This window comes from Megalobrama amblycephala, linkage group LG4, assembly GCF_018812025.1.
Source record: "Megalobrama amblycephala isolate DHTTF-2021 linkage group LG4, ASM1881202v1, whole genome shotgun sequence".
NCBI classification, from domain to species: Eukaryota; Metazoa; Chordata; class Actinopteri; order Cypriniformes; family Xenocyprididae; genus Megalobrama; species Megalobrama amblycephala.
Genome location: NC_063047.1, coordinates 15,275,978 through 15,301,545, shown reverse-complemented (window position 1 = coordinate 15,301,545; position 25,568 = coordinate 15,275,978). Strand labels below are relative to the sequence as shown.

Genomic DNA, 25,568 nt, shown 5'->3' with positions numbered 1-25,568 from the left:
ATTATATTCAGTTTTGAAATAACTTTCAAAGTTCCATTTCTGAAAGGCAAATGTCACCAATGGAGGAATGTCCCAAATAAACACTCAACTTCAATGAACAGAATCAAGAATAACTTTAATTACCAGTTATTGTACAAACATAAATATTTCCGCTCTACATTCAGTTTCTGCATTGTATAGAGGACAGTTTATTTTCCTTTATTGTCCTGTAAACATTCTTGCATTGATTTGCACATTTCAACATCAACTAAAACTTAACAGATGTGTCATCACATCTAGATATGTTTTGCAGTACAAATATTTGGATATTTCATTAGCATGTAAGTTTATGATACTCAGGTGAACCCAGCAACAGTTACTTTTGATATACATGGCAAACACTGTGCATTTACACTCACAGAAGCCATAACACGGCTACCAAACAGCCAAACAGTAAGGCAATAGATAGCAGGCAGTCTCAGAGCGACACTCCTTGATTGTGTTGAATGCCACAAATAAATATCTAAAGCCTTCAGTCTCAGGACAACCACACAAATGGGTCTAGCCCACAGGTTCGGAGGAGTCCAAAGATTTCTCCTGTGAGAAACAGTGGAAAAAAAAAGGTGCAAAATGCAAAACCAACAACAAAAAAAAGCTGCATCCATCATGAGGCAGGCAATACAGCTTTTAAAGCCCTGTAAAGACTCTACAGTGCAATTTGCGCATTTTTAGACAAGACACACATACATGCATTACAAAGACTGAATTGATTCAAAGGAAATGGGGCCACAGCTGAGTTCAGTTCAACTACCATCGGGACACAGAAGGGTATTTGCTATTTTTAAGTCATGTAATGAAGCTTGAAAAAGGCAAACTGTTCCTAGGCCTGAACAAACCCAGTATCCATACAAGTTTTAGATCTGCACGGGAGTATCGGAGACCACTAAATTCTCCCTGAGAATCAAATCTTTAGAAAAATATTTCAGTCATTAACACCATCTTCTTGCGTTTCCCACAGAGTCTAAAAGCAGCTTTATTTTACTTATAAATAAGGCAACTATATTGACACTAAGGTTTTGTAGAATTACAAAGCAAACAACCCATTGAACTGGAGGGTTTTAGGGCTTCACATGCAATAGAAGTAAGGGCAACTGATTTTTTCCTTGTCATTAAAAAAAAATAAAATGCAAATTTTAAACATTGGGGTGCCTATCCTGACATGTGTCATATCCAAATATACAAGATATTTGCAGACTGCTGCAGAGTCATTTTTCAAAAGAAATCCTAACTTATATCTCTTTAGTGTTTTCTTGACAAATACTTTTTACCCACATAAATGCTGAAAAATAATATTTACTTAAATCACCACTACAACTACTGAATATCATTCCATTATAAAGCCTCCTAAAAATTCAAGTCTGGTTTATTTTTATTAAAATAAAGTGCTTAAATATGTTCCTTGACTAGAGTGAGTTTAAATCAGTGTTTTAGTTTTATGTTTGAAATGTTTGCAAACTAATACTGGTAAGAAACTATATTTACACTGCAGTTGTGAAGATAATTTATCAGTGAATAAAGCAGAATTGCTTGAATGTAAAAACAAATGAAATTGTTTTTCCAATTTAAGACCATACAGTGTCAACCTCGACATGGAACTCGATCCACCACATTTAAGCTGGTGCTGAATTCTCAAACCCAGGACATTTTATTCTCAAAATGACCCAAAGTGTTGAAACTTTTTTTCTTAACACTCGATTAGCTGCCAATCACCATTAGGAGTGTGTGCACATGTATTCTTAATTTCATGGAGTCTTCTTTTTTACAGTAACCTTCAATCAAAATGTAATAAACAACATTTAAAAATAACAATGAAAAGTCCTCAACAATATTATTTGGACCATTTGATGAATAAGACATATTTCAAATATTTCCCTTGTTACACTCTGTAACTTTCAAGATGTCAAAACTGGCATATCAGTTGATATGATAATACAAGTAATAAATTATGTGAGTGAAATGCAAGCATGTTTTTCAGCCCTTTATTACCAAACACTGCCATCCAGTGGAAGAATGAGTCAGTGATCTGAAAGGGCTACACCAGGATTATTAGCATCATATCTGCCAAAGCCTTTAGCACATTAAATTCCAGTTGTGCAGTTTAAATGAATAAATTAACGGATTAAGTGTTATTTTCTGAGAGAAAAGTTGCATATACTAAATGCTTTAGTAAATCTGACTCTTTGAATCCATAAGGTGTCTGGTCCTTCCTTTCCAAAAAGCATATCTTGCATATTCTTAGTCCCTACTAAAATACAGTCAACACAACCCTGTGACCTTACATGACCTCAGGAATGAAATAAGGGAGTGTTGAGATCCGATAGAGATGCCATTTTGAGGTGCTTATGTTTTACTTGTAGCTAGTATTGAAATTTTTTCCCTGTTCTAATATATTCCAGTTACTCTTCCATTCACTGATCAAAGTCAAACCTCAGGTCTTTGACGCAAAGGTTTCTTCTTTCCATCATGCAAGCTCTTTCTTGGCCAAGTGTTCCTACACTTCCCTCTGAGTGCAAACCAGCCCTCTTGGATGATCTCTTTCACTGGTCCAAAAGAAAAGTTAAGCAGTAAAACAAAAGCCATTAAGGATTTAACAGTCTTCAGGTTCCCCTCACCGAGACTGGACACCAAGGGTGATCTTTAGGTTCTCATAAACCACGTAGCTGATGCTAACAGCAGGGATGACCTTCATAAAGTTGGGTGCCAAGCCTCTATAGAGTCCAATTGCACCCTCTGTCCGTACAATGTGTCTGAAGAGACCAGTCATGGTCATCTGTGGGCTGCCTTCCTGAGAAGCTATAAAATAAATGAAAATAAATCCATTAGACTGTGACAGAGAAACAACAATATTTTACTCAGTGAATGATAATAGTAGGAAACAATCAAGCCTTGTAATGATGTATTTGAGAGTTTAAAGACTTACCTTGAGCCTGCATACGTGTCCTCACTAAGGCTAACGGGTAGCTCGCTAACTGTCCACAAGTACTTGACATTGTACCACAGGCTAGCAGCACAAACACACCCGGATCGGCACTGTCCGTAGCAAATCTCTGCAGCCACGAGTTCTTTAGTGTCTACAGATATAAAAAAAGATCATATTTTCAATAAAATTAATCATAAAATAATATAATAATTAAATAACACATTTTAATAAATAAAATTAAAAAGAATAAATATAAAAGATATAAAACATTGAGGAGATAAAAAACTGATTTTAGCATTATTTACTACAGCCACCAGCCTTTAGTGTATACAGATAAAAAATGTATTTACAATACAAATTAATCATAAAATAATTATAACACATACATTTTATTAACTAAAACAATAACCATAAAATATGTGGAAAATTCTAAAAGTAAAAAACTATATATAAATAAATAAACACATGTAACCCAGTGATATTTTAGTGTATATATATATATATATATATATATATATATATATATATATATATATATATATATATATATATATATATATATATATACCGTTATAGTATTTATTAATATTCTGAATAAGCTTTTATTTTTATATTTTCAGTTTAAATTTTAGTGCTCTTTCAATTTTATTAGTGATAGATAGATAGATAGATAGATAGATAGATAGATAGATAGATAGATAGATAGATAGATAGATAGATAGATAGATAGATGACTAATAAAATTGAAGCATTTTATTTATTTATTTATTTTTTTATTTATAATTTTAGCAGTTCAACAATTCAGATTTTTTGGAATTAATGGAACCTTTTTAATAGTTTTTAGTTAACAATAACAACACTGATAATAAATATATAGTCCTTTTGTTTTAGTGTGTAAAAACTTACCTCATAAACAGCCAGGTCTATTCCAGCATAAGGGATGATACCCAGCATATTGGGAATATAACCCTTGTAGAATGCTTTTAAACCCTCCTTCTTAAATATATTTTTAGCACAGTCCACAATACCAAAGTACTGTCCCGTCCTTCCCAGGGCAAGACGAGTCTTTAAAACCTTAAAAAAAAAAAAAAAAAGTGTTTTTGTTTAAGCTCCAAGAGATCTGAACAAAGCAATGCTTTGTTTGGTATAGAAAGCCATCATCAGAACTTGATTTAGTTTCAGATTCTGAGATGGCAGTTAGTTATTAAAAACTAAGGAAACCATTTTTAAAAAGGGTACATTATAGCAGTGCTTCTCAAACCTGTCCTGAGGAGCCGCCACCACTGAACATTTTGTATGTTTCCCTCATCGAAAACACTTGATTTAACTCATCAGCTCATTAACACAGGCGATGAAAGCAGGGATGGTCTTAATACCATTGGAAAAAGCGTAACAGCTAACTTGGATCATGTGTACCTTGATAACCAATCACATTACAGCCATGACATCATTGAATTTTGTTCAGAGTTATGGGAGTCAATCACTGTTTGCGGAAACCATAGAGATTAACGAGAAGTGCTGTAAACTGAATCATACCTGTGGTGCAATTGTCCATGACTTCTCTTATAAAACAGCATTTTTTTTCAGTGTAAACTCTAAAAATAGAGCAATCCAAAATGAATGTTTAAGAGCAAACATGTTGAAGATTAGCCGATGGGCTGTCGATTCATTCCTCACAAAAGTGATTTATTCAGCGTAGTGAAGCCTCTCCTCCATCCACACACATCCACTAAAAAAAAACAGCTTCTTGTCTCCTTTCATGCATACTGCAGCGTTAGCAGGCGTTACACTTTTTTCGGCCAAGGTTGCAGGCTTGCCTTCAAGTGGCTTTGATGCAAGACTTGAATTGGGTGTGTCTGATAAGGGAGGCAAATGTGCAATGGTGGGGTTTGAGAAGCACCGCATTACGTAACACGATACAAAGAATGCATGGGAGGTCTAGTGAAAGCACATGATTCATAATTATTATTTAAATGACAGAACAGAAAGCTTTCGTTTTCTCAAAACAGTGCTCAAAGTTTATTCTTAAATGATTGTTTATAATCTTACCTCCATGGGGTAGATGCTGCTCTGGGCAATCGCTCCTGCTAGAGACCCAGCAACCAGCCTCTCCAGGATCCCCAACGTCTCCTGATTACTGCCAATCAGCCGCTTAATCTGAAGAACAGGGCAATTGAGCTTTAAGTCACAGATATAATAGCTGGGAGCAACAAACAAGGTTGTATTCGGATTTTTATTTTGGTTAAAAGATTAATTCACACCAAGAATGATAACTTTAAAGCTAACAATAACTATATTAGCATCCAAACTAGCAGCGATATTGTTCTGTTTATTCTAAGCGTGCGCAGTTTTGTCATCCGTTGCTTTAAATGCTCGAAGCAGGATAGATTCTGATTGGCTGTCATTGTTTTTATAGTTCATCAGCTGGGAAAAATCATTCAGAAAGTGATTCCAAAGATATCGTTTCTCTGTGCTGTTATCGTTATTGTTATGGTGTGGACTCTGCTATTCTTCAGTAAACTGTCAGTTGAGACAGTACAAATTAACTGTTTGTTTAAAAAGAAAAAGAAAAAGTGGTTATCTACATTAATGTTCTTTAAATATCCAGGATTTTGTACATTTCTAATGGCTATGCTTTAACATGTTTATTGTTTAAACTTATATTACATGTTTAAACAACAAGCTACCTGCTCATATGCCATGAATTTGATAGCAGACTCAGGTGCAATCTTCAAAACGTTGATACCGTTCCCTCGCCAAAGTGACCGAATTCCACCCTCACGGATCATTTGGGTGAATCCTCCGGCGATACCCATGGAGTTGCTGCGGGTCGCATGAACCTGCCAACAACAATCCAGTGGGGAAACATCTCAATTTGCTCAAAATTTGTTTAATTTTGCAAGCATTTTAAGGTACATTTACACAGGACAAGATGTTCAATGTTCCATACAGCCTTATAAATTCAACATACTGAAGAATTTAAAGAAAAAGAACTTTAAAATCCAACAAACCAAACTGAAACTAGGCAATTTCTAATGTGCATGGTCATCCACCGAGGCACTCATCCAAAGAACAGAACATCATGTACTTTAGTGACTTTACAGTACAGCAGCAGTGTTCCTAAAAGTGAAGTCCCTTCATAAACAGCACACTGGTGACAGGGGATTTCACTAACACTTCAGTTCATGTCACACCCTAACTGGGGCTTGAAGAAAGCCAAGGATTTCAGCTAATAAGCCTACATTAATTCATGGGTCATCTATTAAGCTATGATGAGGATGCATTAAATTGATTGAAAGTGAAAATAAAGACCAAAAAAATGTTATTTCCAATAAATGCTGTTCTTTTGAACTTTCTATTCATCAGACTTGAAAATGTATGATTCCACAAAAATATTAGGCAGCACAACTGCTCCGCATTTATAATAATAAGAAATGTTTCTTGAGCAGCAAATCAGCATATGAGAATGATTTTTGAAGAATCATGTGACACTGAAGACTAGAGTAATGATGCTGAAAATTCAGCTTTGATATCAAAGGAATAAATTAGTTTAAAATATATTCAAAGATTGTTATATTTCACAATATTACTGTTTTCACTGTATTTTTGATCAAATAATTGCAGCCTCGGTGACCATAAAAGACTTCTTTCAAAAATATATATATTATATATCAAATTCATATAAACGCTAATATTATATAATTATAAATATATATAATATATGTTTTCCAAACTTAAATATGTATTTTCAGTAATCATATGATGTGTGCTACTTTCTAAATGGGTCTCATACCTGCATGAGAACTTTAAGGCGGTCCAGAGGCGCCGTACAGGTACGGGACACAGCACCTGCTCCACCTCCTGCAACCAGGTGTCGCCACCACATGCCTGTTTTCTTCTCCTCTGCCGTAAACTCATCAGGGACTATCATACTTTCCCCTACATCAAATATCTGTACAGAGGAAATGACATCATGTAGAGTGAGAACATAATGAATGGACAAATTAACAGGTTAAGTCAGTGATTCTTAACATTTTTTTGGGCCAGCGCCCCCTACCCATTATCTAGGTCCCTTACTGCCCCCCCATCAACTAAAATGTAGTCTAATTGTTTTCCCTTAATATAAATGTTGATTATTATTCTATGTTTATTATACTTAGGCATATTATTTTATACAGTACCATTCAAAAAATTATTTTTAAATAAACTGATATGATACTTTCATTCAACAAGGATCTATTAAATTGATTCAACAATAAGTGTAATAATATGATTTAGAAAGTTTAAGCACAGTATTGTTGCTGATTTTCAGTGCTAAAGCCTTTGGTGATGTTGAGGTGTCTTTAAATTTCTATCTGACATACCAGTTGCTCCAAAGATTAAAGAGACTTGTTACAAAATTCTGTTTAGGATTAAATCCCCAGTTTAGTGCAGTCCTGATTTACAGCTTTACGTCATGAGTTCATTCCTTTCAAATCTTGTAAAAGACAGTAAAAACATTTAAAATTTCCATTTGAAATAATTTAAAATAATTCAACATTTATATTTTCCATTTCATATTTCTACTTCAATCTTTCTGGTCATCAAAAAAAAAAAAAAAAAAAAAAAAAACCCAACCCACACATTCCACATTTCAGTAAGCAGCACAACCACTTTCAGTTAATAAAAACAAGAAGAAATGTTTAAGCACCAAATCAGCATATTAGCATGAGTTCAGAGGGATCTTGTGACACTGAAGACTGGCGTTACCATTGTTGGAGTAAATATTACTGTTTTTACTGTATTTTTGATAAGTCATGGTGATTTCTTTCAAAAACAATTAAAAAAACCTTACTGACCCCAAACTTTTGATCTTTTGTGTATTTTATATATTTTTATCATACATACATACATACATACATATACATATATATATATACATACATACATATATATATATATATATATATATATATATATATATATGTCAACAAAGGGACATAAATCGCTGTCATCAAAAATATCTTAATTTGTGTTCTGAAGATGAACGGAAGTCTTACGGGTTTGGTGCGAGGGTGAGTAATTAATGATAGAATTTTCATTTTTGGGTGAACTAACCCTTTAAACAAACGCCCCCTGATGTTCTCGGAACGCCCCCTGGGAATGCTAGGTCAGGTGATTTATCATTAGTACTAGAAAAATTCAAATGTTTTTTTTTTTTTGAAAAAATTAGGGACTTTTTCTTTTTTTTTTACCATGGGTACTTTTACATTTAGTTCTGTCTTTTATAAATTTTGTACTTTTAAGTTTAGTTCTGTCTTTTTTGTAATATCCATTTATTCATTTTTAATACAAGATTTAATTCATTTTCATTGGTTTTAGGGGACTATATTATTTGATTTATTTTTTATCATTAATATACTGAATTTGTGATAATAACATAAAAGAAATTCAGAAATAATTGGCTTTTCATTTTCAAATTAAACTGACATAACTCTTCCTTAAAGGTCCTGTTTTTCGTGTTTTTTTGAAGCTTTGATTGTGTTTATAGTGTGCAATATAACATGTGTTCATGTTTCACGTGTAAAAAAAAACACAGTATTTTTCACATAATTTACTTATCTGTATACAGCTGTTTCCACTGTCATAAAAACGGGCTGATGACTTCCTTGTTCTATGAAGTCCCTCCTTCAGAAATACGTAACGAGTTCTGATTGTGCCAGCGGTTCCTGTGTTGTGATTCGACAGCTCTGAGCGCACCGTGCCCGGAAAAGTCACGCCTCTTACCATAACGTGGAGATGCACGCGCTCAGTGTTATTGTAAACATGTCTTTAATTTTACCCTATCAATTTGAGCCGGAATCAGACCCGGTGATTGGACTGCAGGATGAAAATAACAGCGTTTCGACGACATGGCGACAAACACACTCTACAAACGCAAATCTTGTGTATTCCTGTGGGTGGAGGTTAGTCAAAAAACTGTTTTAGTGATGTCATTAAAGAAGGAAGTAGAGGGATGTAGTCCAAACTGGCCGTTCGATGTAGGTGACTTCTGTTAAATAAAATATCTCGCTTGGCATTGAACTTTGAGCTTTAAAATTTTACAGATTTTATTTATACTCTAACAACAACATTACACACTAACTAAAGTTTGAAACATGGGATCACAAAGAACGGGACCTTTAAAATAAGTGACTTATCTGTTCACCAAAAGGTCAAGTCAGTGACGTCAACACGCTGTTGATCTGTTTAAAAGGATCAGAATGGATCACAGTGACCTCCTTTTGTCCCATTCATGAATATTTCAGGTGCAAGGAAACAAACTTAACTAAGGATTAGTATTAGGACTGAATGACTAAGGTGAAAGAGCATCTCCAGCTTTAATGAGAGGTGTTTGTCAGTGATGTAAGTAAAGGCAAATTACACAATAAAGAGACTATAAGAAGTACCAAAACCTCCTAAAAGGAGCAATGAGAGACAGTCGGCGCTGAAAACAAACATTGGGAACTATAAGGCACATGGCAGGACTGTGGTTTTGTTTTACCGTGGAGTGTTTCCAGTAGAGGATGATTTCAGGAATGTTCTCAGCAGGGTGAAGCAGGTGGTAATCTCTCCACTCATTCCAGTCAATCGTCATCGTACCGTTTTTATCCATACTATTCAAATAAAAAGACAAAAAGAGACCAAAACTAAATAATTTGTCAATTTCTTAGAGGCACTTTTTTGGGTCTGGGTAGCAGCAGTTGATTTGAAACAAGACCAGCTTACAATTTCTAAAATGAAAGCACTTAGATAAGAAACTGCTTAGACCTGCACAACTTCTACCAACATTAAATCATGTACAGTCAAGTGACTAGTAAAAAAAATAAATAAATACTCACATGCAAAAATGTCCCAGCCTTTTTTTATTTTGAATTCCATCTTTAATAATTTTTAAGAAAGGTTTCTTTTGCTAAAAGTTCTATTATTGACTTTCAAAAACCCTTAAATATATAAATCATTAGCTTATTCAGTATTTCCAAAAGCATTACCCACAATGGACAAAACAGCTTTTGAGAGAGAGAAAAAAAAAATTACCTCAAAAATGCTAAATGAAATCGCGCAGATGAAGCAGTAGATGAAATGAAAATGCAGAGCAAGGCAAACATGCTGGGAGAAGACAACTACTTACTACATTATAGGGGCACAAATATGACCCCTCCTTATTCTGATAAGATGAGCAGAGAGAGAGTGGGTGTGGGATCACAAGAAGGAGAGAGTGATAAAGAAACAGCGTACGACCAAAGACATTTACAGTCACACAGACAGAAAATAAAGAAAGAATTTTTATTATAGTAAGTGCTTCATTTTAATTTGTACACCTGTCGCTGTTTTTAGGTAGGGTTTTTAAATGTGTGCTAAAAACTCTATGGAATTGACTGGTCAAAGAACGTAAAAGAAATGAGAACTAGGAGGTGTGTTGTATAAACTGTGCTGGTTCAGGTTTCTCAGTCACCTCAACACTATACAGATCAGTCAGGTTTGAATCATTAGAAAGTGAATCATTAGCTGGGAATAAAAGACTTAAGAGAAAGAGGGAGATTGACAGATAAAAATCAGTTAAACAAATTACCTCTTGAGGATCTTTTCAGCCTGTTCCTCAGATATATGAACCCCAAGGTCTCTTAGTGACTGCATGATCTCCTGTGAGTCTATGCGACCTGCAGATTTAAAAGAAAATGTGGTGAAACAATTGTCCGTTTTAAAGGGGTCATGAATTGAGAAATCAAATTTTCCTTGATCTTTGATATATAAGAGGTCAACGTACTATAAAAATATCCTGTAAGTTTCAGAACTCAAAACTTTCTTGTTAGTCCAAAAACAGCCTTTATTGAAATCAAGCTCCCAAAATGACTCATTTTAAATTTTGTCTCAGTATGACTTCATAATTTGATGAAAGACCACCTCTGCAGAAGATCAGTGCCTACTTCTACATCATTGCCCGCTGATTCATGCATGTCTTGTATTAAAAAACGTTAGAGGATTATAGGTTTATAAGGCGTTGTGTAGTGCCAAGTTGAGAAAAAACACAGTCATTGCATTGTCATCCTTGTGATACTAACCTTAAGAAAGCATGGATGAACTTTATTTTTAACAAAGCTCCTGATTGTGTCAGTAAGACACGGTTTGGTTGTTCGCTTCATTTTACTATGGATTCGTTTTTGAACAATTTGGTGTAGGCTTTTCAGAGACACTGAAAATAAAAGATGATGCAGTGATGACTATATTCGATCCGACAGTAATGTCGCAACACATAAGTGTGAGTAACAATGTTTTTATCATGTGTCACTTAATGATTCAATAAATAAATGCCCTGGCATTTATGCGGTTAATGCGTTAGATTATCGGATACAGGAAGAAAGCGCGTAGAGAATGCTGCTTTTGTTATGGTTTTGAACGAAGCCATTAGCTGTAATCCTGAAAAAAGCTACAGTGAGTGAGATCTTCTGTTTTGTTATCAGTAAGACATTACAAGTTTCATTTTATTTAAAACAAGACAAATGTATTTTTCACTTTATCGAAAAGGAGGAAACTATGAATAGCCTATAAGAACGACAGTGCGACAAACGATGGTACATTCATTCATAATTCCGTTTATTCCGTTAACCGTAAGTTATCATTTGTCAATTGTAACTGTGGTAACTCCAAGTACTTAAACTTTATTTGCCACAACCATGACTTATAAAGCATATGTAATAAGCATAAATGTTTCAAAGTTGCCAAATGTTTAAACTACGTAACAAGATATTTTTCAATATCGGAAGTTTAAAACAATTACACACATGTAATGGATGTTGAAAATTATTTTAATATTTGTAATAAAACTGTTACCCAATCATAGCAGTGGGTGATTACTTCCAAGTCTTGAATGCGGCATGCCTAACAAAACGGAGTGTTTCAAAGAGAGAAACAGAATATAAAATAGCCTATTATTTTTAAACTATGATGCTTTTTGATGTAAAAATCCTGCTAACATTAAAAGTGGACCTCAGAGAACATTATAACATTTTAAAAAAATGCAATTTATGACACCTTTAACATCTAAAATAGTAGTTCTAAAACAGAAGACCACTAGAGGGCCTCTGAAAAACTTCCAAGGGGGCCTTAAAGGAACACTCCACTTTTTTTGAAAATAGGCTCATTTTCCAACTCTCGAGTTAAACAGTTGAGTTTTACCGTTTTCGAATCCATTCAACCGATCTCTGGGTCTGGCGGTACCACTTTTAGCATAGTTCATTGAATCTGATGAGACCAATAGTATCTCGCTCAAAAAAATGACCAAAGAGTTTCGATATTTTTCCTTTTTAAAACTTGACTCTTCTGTAGTTACATCGTGTACTAAGACCGACGGAAAATGAAAAGTTTCGATTTTCTAGGCCGATATGGCTAGGAACTATACTCTCATTGCTGCCGTATCATGGGTGCAGCAGGTGCAATGATATTACGCAGCGCCTGTGACCCCCTGTTTGCACAGGGAGCGTGCCTTGCAACCATGGAGACATTTGTGAGAGGCGCTGCATAATATCATTGCACCTGCTGCACCCATGGCAGGCGGGCAAAGTTCCTTGATTATTACGCTGAAATGAAAGTATAGTTCCTAGCCATATTGGCCTAGAAAATCGAAACTTTTCATTTTCCGTCAGTCTTAGTACACGATGTAACTACAGAAGAGTCAAGTTTTAAATAGGAAAAAAAATCGAAACTCTGGTCATTTTTTTGAACGAGATGCTATTGGTCTAATCAGATTCAATGAACTATGCTAAAAGTGGTACCGCCAGACCCAGAGATCAGCTGAATGGATTTGAAAATGGAAAAAACTCAAATGTTTAACTGTAGGGGAGTTGGAAAATGAGCCTATTTTCAAAAAAGTGGAGTGTTCCTTTAAGATGACTTGAAATAAGCCAAAACAACTAAAAAAATCAAGATACTATTTTAATTGACCCTCCCAACAACTGTTTTTTCTTTTCTTTTCTTTTTTTTTTTGGAAGAACCCATAATACCACTGGAGGTATGAGGTAACCTAATTTTAAAAGTGTGATTTCTAGTCTAGACCTGGAAAATTTTTAATTTGTCAAGACTTTTTTTTTTTTTTTGGGTAGAAATTGTATTTTTTTTTGTAAAATCCTTATCCTTAATCCTTATCCAGTACATCACGAACTGGAAAAGTCACAGGTCCTTGGAATATTGTTTGAATACTAGGGAGCCTTGGAGTCAAATAGGTTGAGATCCTCTAAGCACATGAGAACACTGTATACACAATCTATTGTCTGTAAATGTACTGGTGCTGCATGATACATGCATGTCTTTCTGTAGTACATTGGTTTGTTTTGCATCAAAAACATCTATAATTCATGGCAATGCTCATAAAAACATACCATCGTTCTTTTTGTCAAGACTCTTGAAGACCAGCCTCAGTTTCTTCTCATGGTCCCTCAGGTAGTGCACAAACTCCTCAAAGTCCAACTGACCATCCAAGTCTTTGTCTCCAGCCTTGACGACTTTCTGAAACACATATGAAGAAATCAACATCAAAACCTCAAGCTAGAATCAAATTTTTTGAGGACAGTGAGCCAGTGTTGTTCGGGGTGTTGAGCTAATGGGGCACTAAGAACAGACATATGGCCTTTGTTTGTTGAAGATAGTATTGAATGGACCATGTTGAACATTCTCATGAGCATCAGCTTTATGAGGCCCATCCTGACAATGTTTGACCTTTAGGACACAAGCTGTCTGAACCATTGAGCAGCATATAATTGGAGGTAATGGAAGGAGATGGAGAAGAAGAATTAATCATTAACTTGAAGTGTTCTGGAAGGGCAGAAACAAAAGGGAATGTGTTTCCAGTTTTAATAGCAAATCTGGCCCATAGGGTGAATCCTGGTTGATGTTGCTCTGACAGTGAGTGTCAGTGAGAGCGAGTTCCAAAGCTACTGAACCTTTTCAACCACAAGCAGAAAAATGAACACCCCACCCAGTGACAGAACACTGAGTCAGACCATTTATGTTTTACGTTACTTTCAATTATGAGATTAGGGACAAGAGCATAATGATACCTTAGTTTAAAAAAAAAAAAAAAAGTGTCTGAATAAATTAAAATTCACTTCTACTGTACATGGAATACAAGAACTCATACCCATATAAGCTTAAACAGTCCATAAAGTCATTTTGTCCATATCTAAAGTCCTTATCTTATATATATATCTTTTGTTGAGCTAATGGGGCACTAGGAACAGACATTTGGCCTTTATCTGTAGAAGATTGAACATTGAATGGACCATATATACACACAGATATTCATAAATGAATAAAAATGAATTTATCATCATTCAACTTAAATTGCTCTGATTAAAATGGCCATGACAGACATGTACATGTAATAAGAAGCCATTCAGAATCGATTAACTCTTCAGAGGTCAGCATCTAATGTGCATCATTTCAAACTGTCAAGATCACAGGCCTCCAGCCAAGTCTCAAATAGCCCTGTCAGTGTAAAGTAGCTTAAAGATAGCCGTCATCTTCACACACACTTAATCCAGACACTGCTATGACTCAACTGCAGACAAGTGGGTCATGAGAATGGAAACAAGATTTTGGGGTTATTAGCCCGAAGTTCAGATTGTCTGTGACAATGAAGTCATTTTCTAATAGAATGAATCTGAAGAGAGCCAAAAGAGACACAAAAAGAAATACATGCAATTTGACTATTCAATTTTATAGTATAAATATTAAAGTTCCTTTTAGTTTACAATATCTACTTACTGACATTTTGTGCCAAAAAAGGGCATTTGATGTCCAAGTCATTTAGGCATAAACATCAAAGTGAGCTCCAACTCTGTAAAGGACACCGGAAGGGATTCTAAATGCAGTTCAAATGCGGAAGTCAAATAATCTGGATTAAATCTGGATTAAACAAATCAAGTCTTGACATGAATGGACAGGACACACAGATATTGGGCTCATAAGGACTTGTTTGACACTGAAACAGATTTTCCTCAGTTTCGGTAATTGAAATAATGCTGAAATTAAACAAAATATTATATGCAAAACTTAAAAGAAAATTAGAAATGAAATACTTCGAAGTGCTAAAATTATTTACTACAACTAAACAATAATTTAAAGCTAAATAGAAAAACGAAAAATGTTAAGAAAAACAAAAGCGCATAAAATGACTAAATTTAAAACATAAAATAAAAACTAATTCAAAATATTAATAAACACTATAATAGTATATAAATAATATTAAAACAACACTGTTTGAGACTAGGAAAAACAAAACGTAATTACATCGAGAAACACACTACACAATCTTTTTTTTTAACATAATAATACAGATAACATACCTTTCGCCATTTTCTGTAAGAATCGAACTCTTGTGATGGAAGAAATAAACTCAATTTAAAAAGAGACTTTAGCTGTGCAGGTAAACTTTCAGACTCAAAATACTCAAATTCTATCCGTTCTTCTGAGATATGGACAGGCACGTAAAGACACAAACACAACATGTTCACCTAAAAAAAAATAAGTCATGAAAACTAAAAACTTAAAGGCAAGGTAAGAAAGATATATGTATACAGCTCTCGACTGTTCTTGAAGCTACCAGGACTATAATGCCGGTATTTCTTACACGTGGGATTAGGGGACGTATAAATCCCGCCCATTTCAAGACTTGAACTGCAACCTGCAATGTAACTGGCTCAAGGCATATACAGCATCACCTTCTTACAAGGCTTATTGTGTGTCAGTCTTAAAGGTTGACAGTCATGCAACTGCACTATTCTGGAATATTCACATACTTAAAAAGGAGAACAGACCGAATTTTATTTGATAAATAATCTAATTCAATAATAACATTAAAAATATTACACTTCATTTCAGCCCCCATAACAGTAATTACTAATTTCAAAACACATTTTAAAGGTGCCCTAGAATTAAAAATTGAATTTATATTGGCATAGTTAAATAACAAGAGTTCAGTACATGGAAAAGACATACAGTGAGTTTCAAACTCCATTGTTTCCTCCTTCTTATATAAATCTCATTTGTTTAAAAGACCTCCGGAAAACAGGCGAATCTCAACATAACACCGACTTTTACGTAACAGTCGGGGTGTACGCCCCCAATATTTGCATATGCCAGCCCATGATTGAGGCATTACACAAGGGCAGTTAGTATTACACAAGGGCAGAACGTCTGGATGTGCACTGCTGAATAATCAGACTAGGTAAGCAAGCAAGGTAAACAGCGAAAAATGGCAAATGGAGCAATAATAACTGACATGATCCATGATAACATGATATTTTTAGTGATATTTGTGAATTGTCTTTCTAAATGTTTCGTTAGCATGTTGCTAATGTAACGTTACTGTTAAATGTGGTTAAAGTTACCATCGTTTCTTACTGTATTCACGGAGACAAGAGCTGTCGTTATTTTCATTTTTAAACACTTGCAGTCTGTATAATTCATAAACACAACTTCATTCTTTATAAATCTCTCCAACAGTGTAGTGTTAGCCGTTAGCCACAGAGCATAGCCTCAAACTCATTCAATATCAAATGTAAACACCCAAATAAATACAATACTCACATAATCCAACGCATGCATTCAGTATGCATGACGAACACTTTGTAAAGATCCATTTTGAGGGTTATATTAGCTGTGTAAACTTTGTTTATGCTGTGATAGAGTCGAGAGCTCGGGAGGGGGCAGAGAGCGCGAGCATTTAAAGGGGCCGCAACCTGAAATCGGCTCGTTTCTAATTATGCCCCAAAATAGGCAGTTAAAAAAATTAATTTAAAAAAAAATCTATGGGGTATTTTGAGCTGAAACTTCACAGACACATTCAGGAGACACCTTAGACTTATATTACATCTTTTAAAAAAAAAGTTCTAGGGCACCTTTAACAAAACTTGTGCCATTCACAAAAATCTCCAATTAAGTTCTAAGGGACATCTAGCAACAGTAACCAAGGGCTGAGCAAAGGGTCAGTTCAGCAACAACTAATTAGTGAAATTGGTTGTCATAAAACATGAAAATGAGCATTTTACTGAGCTGAGAGGTTTGTGATTAATCTTGTTTGTCTCTAGAGATAACAAAAAAGCAATCTGATAATACACATTGTAATCCTGTCACTATCACATGATCTTTCCATAATTAGTCTGATCAGGTGAAATATTTCTGACAATAACATTTAAAGAGCAGCGGAGGCTGTAACCCACTAAAGATGTGAAGCAATAATTTGGGGGAGGACAGAGCAAAATTAACATGCGTAGGAGACTTTGCTGAAGTCTAGAAAAAAATAAATGACAAACTCAGCGCTGACTATAAGCCGTTTGTCTGTTCCTTTAATATAATTACAATAAAAACACAAAACAAATGGGATCAGAACTTTTTTACTGCTGCTGTAACTGGCATAACCTCTTGATGATTCAAATATCTGAAATTATTTCATTAAAATGTGCCTGTTTGACACTTTGATTTACATTTTTTACTCATTTTCCATATCTGAGCTGAAAAGACAGATTTCAAGAATCATAATATGAAAAAGTGCAATAATATCACTTATCACATAGCAGTTCAGTTATTTTTTATCATCACATTCCAGAAACAAGAGTAAAACTATGAATGCATGCATGCATTCAACAAATTGTTTTGTTTGACTCTTCGTAATACCTGCTGGAGATCCTTAGGAGGCGCCACCATAATTAGCACTGTAGTTTTCCTTGTGGATACTGCACTCTTTACTTGACCGACTGAATCTTCCTGTGTATCTGGTTTCTTCTGGCCTTCTTTTATTGCAGCGTCCTCTACGTTTCGTTCCTCACGTCCATTTGGTGGCCCTGTGGTACCATGCTCGCACACGGTTACTCCCAGAAACCACTGCGAAAGGGACGACCATAGTTCCTTGAGCATCTTCATGAAGACGCTCCAAGTCTGTTTACTCTTGAGAACTGATGGGTTTGTGTATTTAATCAATCACAACATCCAGCAGTGGTGTGTGAGGTTTTTTTTTTGTTGTATCTTGGTCTTTGTAAGAACTATCAATTTTTAGTCTATAGATGTTTTAGTGCATAATATGTGTGTATAGAGAGAAACTACTTAGGCAGTCATATGTGAGGCCAGGAGGATGAGGGCAGATGAGGACACTGCCACACAATTTCCAAAGCTCACTGGCATACCCGACAGCATTTCCACAGTAACCAAGTAAAAACTTTCAAATGCAGTAAATGACCAGCTCCAATTAGCCGCTTCAAACCACCTCAAACCTAGAGCATCTTTCCAAAACAAATTGTCCAGAACACTTTCCTAAAACATGTTCTTCTCTGAGTGCAAAAAGATGCAGGTAAAAAAGAAATCATTCACTCTTCAAGTGACTTTACTCCACAGCCTTGACACACTGCACAGTAGCCAAAAACATGAAAAAAAGAAAACTTAACTAAAAGAAGCTGAAATCCACACAATCAATCTAACTTTAAAAGCGATTCTATGTTTCAAGTGCGTGTATTTCTTGGTGTCTACAAGCTTCTGCAGGTTGGCTGCATCTATGGCTGGCAAAAAGTGATGCAGTGAAAATAGCTGCAACCTCACTGCAGCTGTGTCTCAGCCAATCAGAGCGCTCCACACTGGCTGCCCCTGTCTGACAATGCACAGGCAGCCAATCAGAGGATGAAATACAGCCATTTAATGGAGTGATCTCTTACCCAGCCAGCAATGAGGAAATTCTGCTGACTGTATTTTCTGCCCTCTGCTTTTTTAAGACATTCTATCATCATCAGGATCTCCCCGGTAACGCCTCCATGGTGATTCCATGCACTTCTAAATGCCGTAATGCTCACCTATACAAATCTACCTCATTTATTCATTTATCAGCTTCTTGTAACCAATTCTGTTTTTTAAATGCACCTGGGCATGCACAGCAGGACATGTTAATTTTTAACAAATGCATCTTCCCTCCCTCATTTTACTTGTAAATGGCAGGATTTCAATGCAGCTCATTTGAGCACATTTAATTTCTATTGATCAGACTGAAACTGCACCTGAACCACAATTTATTTAACAGGGAGGTCTAAGATCAATATGTAGATCTCAGTAATCTACATTTTGTTTGCAAATTACACTAAGATACAAAAGGTTTGCTTGTAAATGATTATAATAACTATGTGTTTACACTTAAAGGGATACTTCACCAAAAAATGAAAAATCTGTCATCAATTACTCGCCATTGTCATTCCAAACCCGTAACACCGTGTCCTAACTACACGCAATGTGATAATATTCCAGTGACTGTCCACACTAGACGCGACGCAACAATGAGAAGCGAAAAAAAATCAATCAAAAAAACACAGCCAATCAGAAGAGAGTGTGGGCGGGCTCTCTTGGCAAGAGCACAGCAGACACAATGAAATGGGTAAGTACATAGTAAAATTCATAAATATTACACCATTTAAACATTATTGAGTACATACAGAGTGACTGAAACGATCTTTGTCATAGAATACACTTGTTTGTTCGCACTGGGTTGACAGTTTGAACGTTCTTGTGCCCATTTATTTATTTTCAAGATCTGAGATAAATTAGCCAGTGTTGTTTTCATTAAAAAGCTGGAAACACAGGATGATATTCAAACTCACATTAGACGCTTTTAACATTAAATAAAGCAAATAAACAGTACCTGATATTATCATTGCCATTCTTTGTGTTGCTGTTTCAGCCACAATGTCGCGGAGAAATAGAAACCATTTCTAAAATAGAATGGCTGGTTAGGACAAAAACTGATTAACTTGGAAAATATACCTTTTATTCCGTTGCGGTGTCACGTGTAGTTAGGACACGGTGTAAGACTTTTGTTCATCTTCGAAACGCAAGATTTATATTTTTATATATTTTTAATGAAATCTGAAAGATTTCTGTTTCTCCATTGATAGCCTATGCAACAGACACTTTGGCGCTTCAAAAAGGTCATAAAGAGATCGTAAAACTAATTCATATGAATTGTGTGGTTTAGTCCAAATTTACAAAGAGACAAGATCAAACGCGATTTATTTTAGGCTTTTATTCACATGTAAACTTTCATCAATGCACACATCGGTTATAGTAAACAGAAGCTCAAGCATGCTTGCTTGACGTGTAAGAACCAATGAGGTTCAATCTCGTGTGTTACGCAGCACGTTTGAGCTTCCATAAGAACCAGTGAGGTTTGTTCTCACGCATCAATCAAGTTCAGTTGAACTTCTGAACTTCGCTTAGTGAGGTCTGATCGCGCTCTGACAACGGAAGTGATGTCTCGCGCTTATACTTCAATGAGTGCTAGACATTACTTCCGTTGTCAGAGCGCGATCAGACCTCACTAACCGAGTGCTGAACGCAGTTGGACATAGTGGTGTATTAGAGGTAAAAAATTATATAAATACTGTTCGGTTTCTCACTCAAAACGATTGTTTCGTGTCTTAGGACATCAGTGTGCCATCACGGGCCGCAGGGTTTAATTTGGATTTGTCTGTGCGTGGTTTTTGACTCTTATAATTTGTGTTACCATTGACACCCATTATGCGGCTGACAGACGGCAACGGTTGCAGTTAAAAATCATAATTTGTGTTCTACTGAAGAAACAAAGTCACCTACATCAAGGATGCCCTGGGGGTAAGCAGATAAACACCAAATTTTCATTTTTGGGTGAACTATCCCTTTAAGGCAAAAACAGGACAAAGCAACATACATACATGTTTAAAGGATAAAACCCTATGTCTTCTCAAAAAAATCATACAATGAATTTTCTTTTCATCTTTAAAACTTCCTCAAAGTTCTTCTAAGCTCCTAATATGAGGTTGAGGTGCCTTTAAATGTACACGTCAGTGACGTCACCGGTAAATAAATAAATTTCCCCCTTTTCTCCAGGGGGCCCTTGCACTCCTAAACTATTAATATGTGATGACAGATAAGCCCTAAATTATTCACACAGCCCTTCGAATGTCATGAAAGGTCTGACTGCTAGCTATTAGTGCACTTAATTTGAAATATAAACAAAAAAATACAATGAAAATGAAGAAAAAACAAGATGAGAAGGCACAAGTATGTACATATCTAAACAGAACATAAAAGGTGTAATTTTTCTGTATGGAGAGGATTAGCTACTGAAGATCGATATTAGCAGGGTTTCTAGCAGCCTCTAATGCAGCCACTGAGGGAATTATTTTCTGATGAGGGAGGAATTGGATAGCTCTATATGTGGCAGATTTGACGTCATTCTGTTTGACTTTTAAGCAGCTACTGCTGTTACTGTGTGAAAGAAAAGAAAGGCTGAATAAAAATGAAAAAGAAAAGTGTCTACATATACTGGGCCACAACAGAGCTGCTCTATTAACCCATTTAAGATTCATTTATAAACTCTTTTAATTAAAAACCTCTCTGCACATACTAATTCATACAACATATAAAGACCTATAGCTTCTTATGTAACAACCAATTCGTTAACCTCTAGCTTTGAGTGTCTTGAATAGAAAAACTATGAGCAGGTCTTGTTCTCACACCAGGCTAGTGCTTATTTGCATTTATTTGCTCGCTGCATTTGCAAATCCAGTGTGCAAATCAAGTCAAGAATCTACAAGTGCAACCCACCCTTGATCATTAAAGTGCCAGTAAGTTATTTTTGCCCTTCATAATTGAAGCAGCAGATGTCGTTCATCTGCAGGAGAGGTTGTGAATTATGCAGTAAACTCTCATGACCTTCATAATAAAACACCTAATAACACCATTACTGGTCTATTTGAGCAGTGCCAACAAACCTCAGCTATTCCACTATAGAGGAACTTTCGGTTTTGTTCAAAGTGCTTTTGTTAGCTGTCAAACAAAAGAATTCTTGATGCGCAAAAAACTGCAGCCAGGCTTTTGTCCAATACTGCCACTATCCCAAAAAAATTTAAAAAAATTGACTGGCCTTAAGGAAATCTAGTCTCAAACTATCAAGCTTTTCAAAACACCCATAGATGACACTATCAGTATGTGGTATGCAGAACATGCTTGTCTTCATTATAAGCCAATGATTTACTCCACCTCAACTTCCCCTCAATTCATATTCTGAAAGCCTTAACATTATGTGCCTGTAAAGGATAAAAGTTGTCCTTTAATCAACCTCCCACCTTACCCCATCACAGAGGGAGAGACGGGGGAGGAAGAGGGAGAACTGTTGGGTGGTAAATCATAAATGACAGCAGATCCCGTCTCGTGACTCGGCTACAGAAACGGGCCACATTCCAGGTGATCATATCCAAAATCTCATTTCCTGATATACAGGGAGTGCAGAATTATTAGGCAAGTTGATTTTCTGATCATATTTTTTTCCCAAGCACATTTTACCAATTCCAATCCACATCAATCTTAATAACTACTATTAATATTGTTTTTAATCATTTATAAGTGATATATAATTGTTCATGAAGGCTGGAAATGAAAAATGCCTTATATTCAGGTGTGCAGAATTATTGGGCAAGTTTTCTTTTACAGGCAAAATGAGCCAAAAAAGAGATTTAACTCAGACTGAAAAGTCAAAAATGATTAAATACTCATGAGAAGAACGCAATACTAATGCAATACTAGAAATTGCAAAGTTAAAGCATGACCAAGGGACAGCAAAATGCTCATTGGGTCAGCGGGGTCAGACAAAAACAGGTGGAAAAGAAAAGACACATGTTAACTGCAAAATAATTAAGAATTAAGGTGAAGAATTAAGTGTGAAACCATCAGGAACCCTTTAGTCTCCAGCGCCACCATTTTCCAGAGCTGCAACCTACCTGGAGTCTCCAGAAGTGCAAGGTGTTAGGATCTCAGAGACTTAGGTTAGCTAAAGAATCCTAAAAAATGACCTGCACTTGATAAGAATCACAAGCTGAAGTGTTATAAAATACATGAAGACTGGGTTTTAATAGGGCTTATAGACAGACAGCTTGAGAATGACTCCTGATGGACCAGCACCACATCCTCTTGTACCACTGTTTGAAGAATTTATCCAGAATCTGGCAGTAAGGTGTTTGAGTTCACTTTTAGTCCATCTCTTATCCTGAAATGTCTGTCTTGCAGAGATGGACTAAAAATGATCTTCCAAAACTTACTGCCAGATTCTGGAAGATAAATTCTTCAAACAGTGGTACAAGAGGATGTGGTGCTGGTCCTTCAGGAGTCACTCTCAAGCTGTCTGTTTATAAGCCCTATTAAAACCCAGTCTTCATGTATTTTATAACACTTCAGCTTGTGATTCTTATCAAGTGCGGGTCATTTTTTAGGATTCTTTAGCTAACCTAAGTCTCTGAGATCCTGAGACCTTGCACTTCTGGAGACTCCAGGTAGGTTGCAGTTCTGGAAAATGGTGGCGCTGGAGACTAAAGGGTTCCTGATGGTTTCACACATAATTCTTAATTATTTTGCAGTTAACGTGTCTTTTCTTTTCCACCTGTTTTTGTCTGACCCCGCTGACCCAATGAGCATTTTGCTGTCCCTTGGTCATGCTTTAACTTTGCAATTTCTAGTATTGCATTAGTATTGCGTCCTTCTCATGAGTATTTAATAATTTTTGACTTTTCAGTCTGAGTTAAATCTCTTTTTTGGCTCATTTTGCCTGTAAAAGAAAACTTGCCTAATAATTCTGCACACCTGAATATAAGGCATTTTTCATTTCCAGCCTTCATGAACAATTATATATCACTTATAAATGATTAAAAACAATATTAATAGTAGTTATTAAGATTGATGTGGATTGGAATTGGTAAAATGTGCTTGGGAAAAAAATATGATCAGAAAATCAACTTGCCTAATAATTCTGCACTCCCTGTACAGGATGCTCCTTTTCCAAAATGCTGCTCAGGATAAGTGATTTAATTATGAAGTAATTGTATAACTTATTGTATTTTCTGAAGGACTGAAAGTGAAACATTATCTGCCTTCTCTAACATTCCACAAATTTGTTGCGTTTTAAAAGATTACAATCACCAAAGCAGCTTCTATGTATTTTTACCACTCTGTGAAACTGCAACTTCTTGTTTATCCTTATTATGTTGCTCTGTATGTTCCCAAGAGACTCTTTTCTAATTACGCATTTCCTTCTCATTTGCACAATTACACTGTAGTCTAGATTTATATATAATAAACATGGTAGTGAAAATTACACTGAACTCTGATTAGAAAACATGTCTGTATATGGGCATCCTCAATAATGCATATATATATATATATATAATAAAAAATATTTCTCAGTGTCTGATAACTGGTGTTCCAGCTATATAAGGATAAATCCATATTTCCAATATGGCTCTTTAAATGTATATTTTGGGTTGACAGAAACCCAAAGGACTGGCCCAAAACAGAAACTATGCTACAAAAAAAATAAATAAAAAAAAAAAATAAATGCAATTTCTAAGTATTGTTAATGTTCACCCAACAATAAAGGTCTTTTTTGCCATATGTCCACATCACAAACACTGAAAACAGTAATCCTCTTAAGGAAAAACAGCAATCCTCCTCACACAGTGGAGAGAAAGGAAAGGCACAGCTGTCCTTTGTGGCACTGTATTAGGAAAATGAGCTGTGAAAGTAAGGATCCTAGAAGTACAAAACTTCTGTTCTGGGGTTTAATAAATAATAATTCATGAACCAAATGTGTTACATTAAGTCTTTCCTACGTCTATCCTCTACATCTCTGTGTAATCTATAAACCCATCATAAAATTCCATTATAGTGGAGATAAAGTAACTCACCATGAGTTCATGTTCAGTGCGATGGACGCCCAGCTTTTTCAGTCCGATGGTCAGGTCATTGACACAGATGCCTCCGTCTTTGTTGACATCCAGGATCTGGAAGAGCACCTTGAGCCGGTGCTCCTGCTCGGGTCCGCCGCACACCGGGCAGTGATGCGGGGAGTCGCAGGACTCATCATGTCCGTGGTCGGAGAGTGATGTTGCGGCCAGTGTGGAGGCCACAGTCCGGCCACCACCTCCGGGGTCCGAGCCCTCATACTCCTCCGAGCGGCACTGGCAGAAAACACCACTGAGTAACGGAGAGACGAGCGATCCACGCTGATGCATGACACACGGCTGAACTCCAGACTAGTGGCTGGTTACACAGTTTTTTACGTAAAGTCTCAATGTGAGCGTATGGACAGCGTGAGCCTGTAGCTGGTTACTCGATCGTTTTCAGTCAAGATGCGTGACAGATGTGCACTGCGATAAGCTTCCAAACACGTCTAAAGAGTTATCTATTCCACTGCAGCCTCTTTACTTTAAGAATCGGTTTTATATATTTTGTAATAAGGCTCGAAATTGATCGCTCATTCACTCGCTTTAGCGGCATTCAGGGCTCCGGATCATAGTGATGAGCTGGAAGGATGTCTCAACGATACTCCGGGTTTTAGTATATCGAAAGAAAAACAAACCCCAGACAAATTGGCGCACTCCGGCATACATGTCGCTCTGAATCCCGTTCCGGATATAAATCCTTTAGTTTGTGAATTTCTAAAGGTAATCCGGTTTGAATTGGCGGTCTGAATGACAACTGATGCAACGAGAATGCCGGTAAGGCGGGCGGAGACTCGTGTTCAACAGGAAATGAG

General features: G+C 36.0%; 1 protein-coding gene across 7 annotated transcripts; it reads right to left on the bottom strand.

Moving 5' to 3' along the window:
• Positions 1-89: 89 nt before the first annotated feature.
• slc25a25b (solute carrier family 25 member 25b) lies at positions 90-25,568 on the bottom strand. 7 transcript variants are annotated; one of them, XM_048187831.1, is made up of 11 exons: positions 24,718-25,568; positions 13,354-13,480; positions 10,551-10,638; positions 10,110-10,145; positions 9,483-9,594; positions 6,753-6,911; positions 5,647-5,799; positions 5,009-5,116; positions 3,866-4,033; positions 2,960-3,110; positions 90-2,832 (listed from the first exon to the last, which is right to left on the bottom strand). In XM_048187831.1, the coding sequence occupies exons 1-11, from the start codon at positions 25,042-25,044 to the stop codon at positions 2,648-2,650; spliced, it is 1,614 nt and encodes a 537-aa protein (XP_048043788.1). In that variant the 5' UTR covers positions 25,045-25,568; the 3' UTR covers positions 90-2,647. The 7 variants fall into 7 exon arrangements, with proteins under 7 accessions (XP_048043788.1, XP_048043790.1, XP_048043793.1 ...); XM_048187833.1 differs by lacking the exon at positions 24,718-25,568 and adding an exon at positions 17,648-18,538; XM_048187836.1 differs by lacking the exon at positions 24,718-25,568 and adding an exon at positions 15,319-15,568.